Here is a 12110-nt window from a genome sequence, read left to right as displayed (position 1 = left end):
ATATGCTGATGCGTGATAATACTTATATTAATATTTATTCATTATTGTATATTGGATACTAATTTCAATAGAACATATCTAACTTTCTTTAACCTCCATCCAGCTATCTTTTCTTCGACCGTAGCATCGATATTCGTTCGCGTCTTTTCACACTTAGATTTGCTCTGACGAAGAATCGCTTCCGTAGAAACTTGTTTTTCACGAATGCACGACGCAGATTTCGGCGATTCTTTCTTGTTAATTTTGACTAGACGCGGCCTGTGAAATTTCAGAAATCAGTGTTTTCGAAAAACCTACCACCGTTTCATGCAACACCTCATTTTTTCAAAACTCCAATTTCCATTGTTCTCGTACTAACATCACAGACCTTTTTTTCGCTTAATGCATTCGCTTGATCGGCATTGCAAAGAAAAACTTAATTAGTCTTACCATGAAAGAATGTCTCCTCTAATCTTTATAATATTTCATTTAGAAAACTAAATATTACTTGTTGTAAATGTTCACGCGAGTGTATTCCTCGATGATTATCTCCGGTTTCACGAAGTGTTGAAAATTAAATACGACCTTTCCTCCTTTCTTGTGAAAGATCGGCCCTGTACGAACGCGTTTCCTCTTCGTCGAACTCCAAATCGATCTACACCAGCTCTTGCAGTCGCTGAAATACGTTAATTTACTTGTAACAGTTATCTTCAATTTCTTATATTTATCTGTCTAATAGAATGACATCTTATTCAGATAAATATTCCATCATACGTTTGGCAAACTTTTTTACTAAAAACTATAATTTAAATGGTCAATATACAGGGTGGTTGGTAACTGGTGGTACAAGCGGAAAGGGGGTGATTCTAGGTGAAAAAAGAAGTCGAAAATATAGAATAAAAGTTTTTCGTTTGAGACTTTGTTTTCGAGAAAATCGACGCTGAATTTTCGCTCGGTACGCGTGCACTTTATCGCGTCTCGTTATAACGAATCTCACTGTAGATCGTTGTCTCGATTGACGTTAATTTTGTAATTTTTAAAATTTGTCAATTTTTCAATTTTTATTCTATATTTTCGACTTCTATTTCTTTTCCTCTAACAAAAGGTTATATAAATTTTATGCCTTTAATACGATCTTTTTCTCAGTGGAATCAAAACGCTTTATGACAAGAAAGGAAAACTCTTTATCTAATATTTTATACTTGTACTTTGTATACTTGGCTTTATCGGTTTTCTGCGGAATCTCTCTGTATTCTATACGTTGCTCTGTTTCTTTAACGAATACGGACAATCCATTGATCCGCTTGGTTTCACGATCATGATCCCCCTCGGCTTCAGGATACAATTGCAAAAATGTTGGAGCGCAGTGCAATCTGGAGCAACTTGGAAATCCTTCGAAAATCCTCGCCAGCTCCAGAAATAGTCCTCCTATTCCGTTTACGTTTTAAGATATAGTCGTTTATTTAATTATCGTTCCGTTCTTAACCTGGTAAAAAATATTGCATCAAAAATGACGTATACGGAAAACAAAATAAAATTCGCTTTTTATCGATATTTTCACTGCTGTAGGGTTACGATCGCAGCTAGTTTCTCGATTATTCCACAGATTTACGAATATCGTTGAAATATTTCCGATATTCTATAGAATTTACGCGTAAATCATTTTGAATTGCTTTTCTACAATTTTTTGATCGCTTTTTCTAAATAAAAATGGGACTAAAGGTAATAGAACTAATCAATTGACCCAGATATGACCAAGTTTTTTTACTGATATTCTCCAGAGCGATATCTATTTTAGAATGAAAAATGCATGATCTATCTAATAACTTTTATGTACTGTTACGTTTTCTCTTATATTGTACACCTACCTACGTATAATGGTAATGCGATATGTTTCCATGTGATATCGGGTATTTGCGATAATACGTACCTTACTTCCTGAGATTAACATAAAAACTACGCAGTTTTTATTTCTTTTTTTTCACTACGCCACAATTAACTATTAGAACGAATTTTATCGCATCGTTGTGTTTTATTATATTGAATAAAAGGATCTTTTCAGCAGACTCTCGATATACGTATATAATGTCAATATTTCAACATTCTCAACTAAAAGGGTCAATATGTATTGCCAATACGATACTGTTAATATTTATCGACAAACCTTATTTTCGTTGAAAACCTCGAAATATTTTTTACAATATTATTGTCTGTCCGAATACTGATTATTGATCGTAAATATATTATAGCTTGTAGTATATTTTATTTTATTACACTTTATTATATTTTACTTTGCTTCATTATACTTAATCTTTATGTTGCCTTTTATCATGTCACCGTACTGTTATATCACTATATACAGGGTGGTTGGTAACTGGTGGTACAAGCGGAAAGAGAGTGATTCTACGCGAAAAAAGAAGTCGAAAATGTAGAATACAAATTTTTCGTTTGAGGCTTTGTTTTCGAGAAAATCGACTTTGAATTTCCGCTCGGTACGCGTGCACTTTATCGCGTCTCGTTATAACGGATCTCACTGTAGATCGTTGTCTCGATTGACGTTAATTTTGTAATTTTTAAAATTTGTCAATTTTTCAATTTTTATTCTATATTTTCGACTTCTATTTCTTTTCCTCTAACAAAAGGTTAGATAAATTGTATGCCCTTAATACGATCTTTTTCTCCGTGGAATTAAAGCGCTTTATGACAAGAAACGAAAATTCTTTATCTAATATTTTATACTTATACTTTGTATACTTGGCTTTATCGGTTTTCTGCGGAATCTCTCTGTGTTCTATACGTTGCTCTGTTTCTTTAGATCGTTGTCTCGATGGAAAAGTTAAAAAAAAATTAAAAAAAAATTTTCATTCTATATTTTCGACTTCTTTTTTCGCGTAGAATCACCCTCTTTCCGCTTGTACCACCAGTTACCAACCACCCTGTATATTATACTTTGCTGCATTTTATTTTTCGTACATTACATAGTAGAATATACGATATACTCTATTTGGTATATAACTTTTTATATAATTACAACTTTTCTAATTTATTCCATACTACTTTTTACAGTACATTCATCTAATATGGAACGAAAATGAAGCTCACATCCGCTTTGCAAATGTTACCTATTCGAAATTTAATTAACTACAAAGAACATTTGAAAGCATACATGATGTTCACATACCAAATTTCACATTAACCCTAATCCTGAAATTATGTTCGTCCCGATATAAAATATTTTATTTTTCTTCATCATATCGCTGTTTCCTTTCTGCAACGTGGTAACATTATTATTTGACTCGGTTCCGTATGAACGACATCGTCCACGATGCCAAATGAGAACAATTCCACGCAAAACGAAGCGTTATTCTACGAAGCACACATGCTACGAGAAATTCTAAGGATAAACGAGTTGATGATGAAACAGGCTTCCTTGAACGAAGAATTCCATGGTAATACTAAAGTTTCGCCGAAGAGTTGCACCAAGAATTCCACGAACCAAAGTAATTGTTCTGTAGAAAAATTTGTCGACGAAACACACGAAATACATTTTCAAATGACATCGAGTGTCTCTTCGCTGCAAGAGGAAGATGTTTCTTCAAGTACTACTGTGTTTAAGATAGATTCAAAGACATCTTTCAAGAAAACAGTATCCGGAAGTAATCAATTTTCTGAACCCGTTAATTCTTCGAGAAAAGTCACATCTCCTAAACATTCTTTGAATAAAGGTAATCAGCTCTTCGAAACAAGCCTGGAAATTAATGTTGGATTAGGTTTTCTCGATCCAACGACGCAAGAAAACTGCGTTGGTTCTTCTTTGCAGGAAGAAGATAAAGTTTCTTCGAAAAGAATACGAAATGTAGAGGATAGAGCTATTGGAGGTACGCTTTTCAGTTATCCTTTGGAATTAGTGGAAATTTTCTCGAATAAGAAAGGAAGAAGCAGTGAGAATAATTTAGATACAGCACTCGATATAAATCAGCAAACGTGTTCGATGAGAGTTCTTCCAAAGCAAGATGACGAAGAGTTTAGTATCGTACCCGAGAAAAATCAGATTCCATCGAAGATAAAGTTGAATATATGGAAGAAAGAAATGCAAACGATCGATAGGAAAAACGTGGGAAGCGTCAAGCGTGGTGATAATGTTGAGCAAATTTCTCGGAAAAGATACACGCAGGAAAGTGGTCAGGACAGTGATGATCCGCAGAAGAAAAGCAACAAAACAAATTGTTTGAATAATGGAAGTTCCCAGAAAGGATGTAGACAGGAAAATGTAATTAGTGGAGATTTACAGGAAAGTCATGGGCCAGAGAAAGATGAAGCTAGTGAAAATTGTCAGGCAAAATATACGCATGAAAATTGTCGAATGAATGAAAATTTCGAGAAAGAATGCGCTGCACATAATGTTCTAGTTAGTGGAGATTTTCGAAAAAAAAACATACATGACAATGGTCTAATTGACGCAGATTTGCAGAAAGAATACATACAAGAAAATAATCAAACTAACGAAGGTTTCCAGAAAAGATGTAGGCAAGAAAATAGTACAGCTGGTGGAGTTTCCAAGAAAAATATGTCAGAAAATGTCGCGTTTAAATCACCCGAAGACCGAGAAAATCGTATTGCCAACACAAGTGGCGCAGAAATTGGAATAATGCAAATGAATGGACAAAATTACTTAGACGAAGATTCTGCATCTACGTCGGAAAAGATTCAAGCTAATCACGATGTAAATTTGATTAGAATCGTCGATGCGATTGAAAAACCGTGTATAGAGGAAAAGATTGAGAAAAGAAACGTAGAGAATGATATCGACAAATTTGAAGTGTCTAACGATACGCAAAAATATAACGCGAGACAGTCTATTCGTTCGAAATCGTTCACTTTCGAAAATGACGTCGAAATATTAAAATTACAAAAATCGTTTGTCGATCCTAACACCATCGAAGACGTACATTCTTTGGAATGTAACAAAGATATGCGTAATATTGTTTCATCGGAAGAGGAGGATTTATCAGCAAGAAACGAAGAAAATAACGATGATAAATTAAATAATATTCATTCAATTCCTGCTCTGTCAAGAGTGACAAAAAGTCACGATCTTTTTGCTAATGAAAATTGCTGCAAATTCTTGAGTTCCAGTTCTTCAAAGAGCACTGAATTAACAAATGATGCAACAACAGAGACTGGAGAAAAAAACGTTTTAATTGAGGAAGAAACTTCCGAAGAAAAGCATCGAGACGTCGTTGATTCAATTCCTCTGTCACAGAATTTGAATAATACAGAAAAATTCTGTACGAAGAATGGCAACCTCGATGCCAGTGAAAACTCAGATTTCTCAAAACTTCATGAGTCTATCGTTAACGTTGACTCTGCAAGAACGGATGTTTCGTCCACATTTGAGAAAGAAGATCAAAATGTGAAAGGAAAATGTCAAAAAAATAATTTGAAGATCGATTCGCGCAAATTAGACGCATTTGGTGACAGTGCGACTAAACAGCTTTCCATGAACTCGAACGAAAGCAAAGCTTCGGAAACAAGGTTGCAGCATAACGAATCTAAGGATCTCGGAGATTCAAGAAATTTATCATCCTCAGAAAGCATAAATCATTTGAAAGAAAAATCAAATCTTCGAGGAAAAGATGCGGACGTAGACTCGTCGAAAGAGAACAAACTCAAGACAATCGCTGAGAAGCAAGAAAATCAGAAAAGTAATGATACCGATAAGCATGTAACTGTCGACGATAAAAATTTGTCGTGTAGCGAAACTGTTTCATCGTCGATAATCAACGACAAAGATATAGAGGAACTAGATTCTGCAGATTTTGATAAGGAAATTACGAGAATCGCGATTAACGATAACAATGATGAAATAGCTATGCGAAAATCGAAACGAGATAATATCAATTACGAGGATATGAACATATGTAAAATGTTGACGAAGATTCACGAGAGTTTGACGAGCAATTGGCAACGAATGGGACGGCTTCGGATGAGATTAGCAGTCCCAATTTCGATAGAATCTGTCAATCCGACGTTGATGTTACAATTACTGGACAAAACCATCACTAGGTATCAAATAAAAATGAACGAACGTTTCTTTCGAAATATTAAAATTGTTTCCCGTCGATTAGATGATTTTTAAGGCTTTTGGTCAATTTTTATTAAACTTCGATCTTTTTGTTAAAGAACGCAAGGACATAAAATATGTCTATTTACGTTGATTCTACTTTTGGAACAGCTTAAAAAATTATGCTAAACAGGTGCAAGATTTACATTCACGATTCGAACGATAGCCACGAAGCTGAATTGCAAATGGCTAACCTACTGGCGAAACACGTTGCCCGGATGATAAAAATTACAAAAATTCTTACAATAACTTTAAAAAATCAAGGTTTGTTTATATGTTTCTGGAAAATCTATTTGATGTAATTTAAAAGTTAATTTTTCGTCGTTGATTTTTAAACACGATAAAATTTGTATTACAGAACGACGCGTCGACCAAATGCAATTAGAATTACTTCAAAAGCCTCATGTTAATAAAAAAGTAGTATTTAAAATACACGAATACCATTTTGCTGCTATTCTTACTTCTAAACAATTGTTTTTTCATAAATTTATAGAGGATTATTTTGAACGAAACGATTTTAATTTCAAGATATTGGGTGGCAGAAATATTTTGTTACATCGAATATATTTCACGTTTGGTGAAACAAGTAATGTTCGAGAATGAAGAGAAAGAAAATGTTAAAAGTTTAGAAAGACGTAAAATACCACGTCGTATAGTAAACAGCTCTTCTATTAATGACGCCAAGTAATTTTATAACAGATTTAAGTAAATAAATATAAATATACTAAATAAATACACAGAACTATTATACTCGGATATAAAGTCGAACAAGTCTCGTTCTTGTTCATCTCTTCATGAGCTAATGTTTCAAAAACTCTTATATTATTATATAGATAAAATACATGTTCGATGATTATTTGTACGCGAACATATTGTTTCTATACATTCTATAAAGGATAGTCTATACAAATATTTCAAGTTATAATCTTGTCCTCGGTATAATCAGGAAAAAATGATGGAGGAAGAAAATAGATGATAATCATTGCTAAGTAGTATTATTTATAAAATGCCACTTAACAAATGTTAACACACATTTCAGACAAACAACTGGTACTGTTCGCACAGGAAATATAAAATCAGAGCTTGTGAAAAAGGAAAGCACTGTGGAGACTCAAATGTCGGTAGTTTCGAATTCCGTGAATTCTTTGAAACAGTGCAATTTCACGAAACGCTTAAGCCCTGGAAGATGTGTGGAAAAAGAAAAGCATCTGTATGAAGCGCAGACAACTGTTACCGATAAAAAAATGGCCGACAATTATCGCCATGCAGAGAAAGGGGAACTACCAAAAAAGATAGCGTTGAATACGAATTCAAATCAGTGCAAACAATCGATGTCTCGTCAGAAGCAACGTGCTTCTAGTAATCAACAACCAGCTTGGAGGCCAGGAGGTGCGGTCAAAATTCCTATTTTTAACAGTGCAACCACTTTGAGCCAGAAAACTCGTCCAGCGATACATGTCAGAGAAAAAACGTATCCGGAAAATGCAAAGTAAATAATATATTTTTCCCTATCTAATAGAAAATATTGAAGAATTTCATAGCGAGAAAAACACTTCTAGTGGTTTAGGAAAATTCTGAGCCTAATGTTGTAACGTGAAATTACTCACATTTATAATTTTGTATTAATAATGATCTTTCATTTCTCCTTGATCCTTGGATCAAAAGTAGGTCAATTTTGACTTAACGATAATTCATGCTTCTTATTTTCTATGTTATATTCGATTTAGTTATTCGAATCAATGTCTTTAAAATAAGATAATTGATTCATTATTTTTAATAAATGTGTTAAACTTAATAGGACGTCTGCGCATAAACGAGGAGCTTCGATGGACCATATACTTGTAAAGACAAATCTTACGAATGTCGAGAAAACTATAGACGATAACGGGAAACGAACGACGAAGATGTCCAATCACATCCAGTAAGAATTTATTATACAGGGTGGTTGGTAACTGGTGGTACAAGCGGAAAGGGGATGATTCTACGCGAAAAAAGAAGTCGAAAATATAGAATAACAATTTTTCGTTTGAGGCTTTGTTTTCGAGAAAATCGACTTTGAGTTTTCGCTCGGTACGCGTGCACTTTATCACGTCCCGTTATTTTTCCATCGAGGCAACGATCTACAGTGAGATCCGTTATAACGTACCGCCGGCGTACCGAGCGAAAATTCAAAGTCGATTTTCTCGAAAACAAAGCCTCAAACGAAAAATTGTTATTCTATATTTTCGACTTCTTTTTTCGCGTAGAATTATCCCCTTTCCGCTTCTACCACCAGTTACCACCCTGTATATATTTTTTTCTGCTTAACTAACTATATTGTTTACATGAAACTTTTTGTTTCCTTTGAAAGGAATCATAGCGTCTGTTAAAGACAATACTTCTCACTCTTCTTTATTATATCTTGTTTACACAATTTAGATTCCTAAATTTTCAATTACATTTAGTGTGTGATATAATAAAAATACTTTAACGTTAACGAAAATTACTCATCTAGAGAAGAGAAACATGGACGAGTAGGAAATGAATTTAAGAAGAAACCGTCTACCGAGGTATATCCACACAAAGATATTGTTCCTAAACTGACCATTAACATTTTAAAAACGACAGGCAAAAGAAGTAGCACAAGCTTGAAGGCTAGTCCCAGAGCGAAATCAAAACCGAAAACATTGCGACATCCATCAAAAAAATTTAGTGAATCGGAAAGGACTGCCTGGGGCATAAAAAATTACACTAACACGTCAGTGTGTGACATTATTAATAAAAGAATCACAAGAGAATCGGAAATTCTTCGAGCACTCGAAAAAATTATTAAAGCTACGCCAGAAAAGAACAAAGGAAAATATGTTGAGAAACCAACGTACTGTTATAAAAATCAAGCTCAAGGGGAAACAAACGAAGTTTTCAAACAACCGAATGAACCGATCGCAGTTAAAGAAGAAATGAAGATTAACGAGGAGGAGCCTACGAGGGATATCGATTCTGAGCAATATAAAAAAAGTCAGTTAAACGAAGTACAGTTGAAGGAAAAGTTTCAAGAAGATCATCAGATAGCGAAGAACTTTTCAGAGAATCTTCCTGAAAATCTTTCGATACCAATTATGCCAAAAAATGTTATTCCTGTTCTAAATACGAGCGTTGAAGAAAATACTAAAAATGTTGCAACAAACGAACATTTCGAACATTTCCAGTCAAAAGCTGAGTCAAGCGTTGCTTTAGGAACTACTACGAGTTGTATTGTGGATATTAATTCGAGCTCAGTTGATAGTATGAAAATAGAAGCTACGAAATCTTGTCAAACTTCTTCCAACGCTGTTTCTTCGCCAGATGTTTCAGAACTAAAACAAAAAAGAGAAAAATCCAAAGAGAACGACACTTGTCAAGAGAATAACACTTTCTTCCTCGATAATAACAGAAAGCGACAGAAATGTGATAGTACGGGGTCGAAGATCCTGAATAATCCATCGATTATGAAAAAGGAGAAAACGAGAATAAACTCTCATGCAGTATCATTGAGCATGTTAAAGGAATTCCTTTGTGATCAGGGTATCGACGTTGATTTGGTAAATAAAGCTGAAAGATATCTAAAGGATAAACAGAAAACTTGCAAAAGTTTAAAAAAGAAATCTATCAGCTTCGCGGATGTGCCTTCTTACATAGAACATAATCGACATTTTGAAAAAAAGACGATTTTGAAGGAAGAGCATTCTTGGGAGGAGAAATTGGACAAAAATATTGAAGAAGATATTGAGAAGGATTTAAGAAAAACTATCGGAAAATCTGAAACTTTTATTAACGATGAGAAGGATTTAAATGAAGTTCCTTTGCCAAAAACGAAAGATATTGCTACGTGTACAATTATAAACAATAACGACGCCTATTCTCAAACGGTTATCCATTGTAAGATATCCAAATGTTTGCAGTCTACTCCTGAGAAGGACGCTTTAACGTCGATACAATTGCAAGCTACGGGGACGCAAACGGAAGTGGAAGGAAGAAACGCGTGTTCAATGACAGAGTCGCTTAACTGCAGTTCCCCAAAAGCGTTAGGAAAGTCGTATGTTTGCAAGTCTGTAACTATCGAACATGTAACTGAACTTGAGAAGAAAGATTTAGGATCGAAAATGCATAAAGACTCAGAAAATTCCAAATCACAAAACGATTTGCACAAAGATTCCAAAAATGTTTCTACAAAATCTATCGATATAGAGTCTACAGACATTGAAGAGACGAATAAAATTGAGAAACATTCATCGAAAGAGTGTTCTGGAGCGTTTGAAAATTTATTAAATCAGATGCGCGAGGAATATAATGAATCTTTACCGAATTATAAAAAGGATGACGCGGTGGATGAACTACGTTTCAACGAATCGAAAATGTCATTAACATCCAACAGTTCGTCTATGATAATTAAGGGAGAAAGCAAAGAGGAAGGTCAGTCTCCTGTTAAAATAGTTTCCAGTGGAATAGTAGCTGCCCTTCAAGTGGCCGTCATCAGAGCTCGGAACGTGTACAAAGCCCTTGACATCTATAAACGAAGATTAAGCAACAATCTGAAGAAACGACATAAAGAATCGAGACGAAAAGAGAAGATAAGCAAAGTTTGTAAAACGTGCGAGGAGGAATCGAAAAGCGTGTCGAGAAGCAGCAGCGTGGTGAAGATCATTTTGCAAAAAAGAAACGACAGTAGAAAGGCCGTTATCGAAGTATTTAAGGATCTCAGACAAGCGGAAGTTACATCAGCGTTAAGCGAAATATGCTTGGATCGTCATAGCGATGTGAACAGCGAATCTGAAGAAGACAGTTTTGAGTCTGTTGTTAATTTATCAACGAGTACTTCCTTCAGTGAAGTCAGTTTTAAAACAGTCGACCTGGGAATTCCGAAAAGGTCGTCCAGCAGCGTTGTTTTAAGAGACGTGGGATCTTTGATGGGATTTTTGATAAGCAAGATCGATGATGTAACGTTCGGGAGAATTGAGTGTGTTACAAAAATATCGAATACATGCGAGCCAGAATTTTGCGGAGATATGAGGATGGAAGTTGTGAAAGTGGAAAGACGAGTTTCAGTATTCTCAACAGAGAGTTTATTGATTTTAGTTTACGGCATGTTGTGCTCTGTCGTCTTCTGGTGTTTAAATTTTACCATTAGCTGCGAGGTCTTATGATTTATGGGGTCGCTTTGTGTTGTATTGTTCATTTATATCGTTTTTTTCCTGTTCGATTTTGTAAATGTTGTATCGTTAGTTCTTTTGTCTACGCTTTATATACATTTAGTCTATTGTTAATTACAAAATTTAACAAAAAATAATTTTGTTAAGCAAATGATTGAATTAAAAACATTTAATTAATATTAAGTAAACTTTTCATTTAAATAAAATCGAAATAAGATAATTATACCATCATATACGTCATTCTACGGATAAAAAATGCATAAAAGATAAGACAATATCATTTATTGGTAGACATTATTAAATATACAAAACTATTTCTTGCTTGTAACAGTATATACCATACATATCAAATAACTCACGAATTAGCGATACACGCTTGCAAACACAGATACTTAAATTTATTAAAAAACAAATGTGCATCAAAATTGAAAAAAAGTAAGGACTACAAATTACGTAATGTGATATCATAATTAATGATAATTAATAATATAATATTTTTTTAAATATCACAATATATAATCACATTCTAAATATACATAATTATTAATTTTATATATAAAAATATACCTCATAATAGAGTAATGGGAGCCAAAAGGAATTCATATTACTAAATTGCGGTTGTTTATGCATTTATAAAATATACAAACTAAAGTGCACGTTATAATATTTAGTAGGTGAAATGCACCTCTAATTAGATTCTATTTCTTTAATATATTCATAAAGTAAAATATTTGTATTCTTAAAAATTATATAAAATATGAATTTCTCCAACAAACATCTACAGCCTAGATATTACTACGCATAATTTTCATTCATTACGCGTTTAGAACGAAAGCATT

At 33.9% G+C, this 12110-nt stretch overlaps 1 protein-coding gene across 1 annotated transcript; it reads left to right on the top strand.

Moving 5' to 3' along the window:
* The first annotated feature begins 2940 nt into the window (after nucleotides 1–2940).
* On the top strand, nucleotides 2941–12099 carry LOC117216184. The gene is made up of 7 exons (XM_033462734.1): nucleotides 2941–6045; nucleotides 6237–6367; nucleotides 6462–6520; nucleotides 6597–6787; nucleotides 7143–7592; nucleotides 7902–8024; nucleotides 8598–12099. The coding sequence occupies exons 1-7, from the start codon at nucleotides 3305–3307 to the stop codon at nucleotides 11263–11265; spliced, it is 6363 nt and encodes a 2120-aa protein (XP_033318625.1). The 5' UTR covers nucleotides 2941–3304; the 3' UTR covers nucleotides 11266–12099.
* The last annotated feature ends 11 nt before the right edge of the window (nucleotides 12100–12110 follow it).

This window comes from Bombus bifarius, unplaced genomic scaffold (genome assembly GCF_011952205.1).
Source record: "Bombus bifarius isolate JDL3187 unplaced genomic scaffold, Bbif_JDL3187 scf7180000010252, whole genome shotgun sequence".
Lineage (NCBI taxonomy): Eukaryota > Metazoa > Arthropoda > Insecta > Hymenoptera > Apidae > Bombus > Bombus bifarius.
This window is presented reverse-complemented; position numbering and strand designations above follow the sequence as displayed.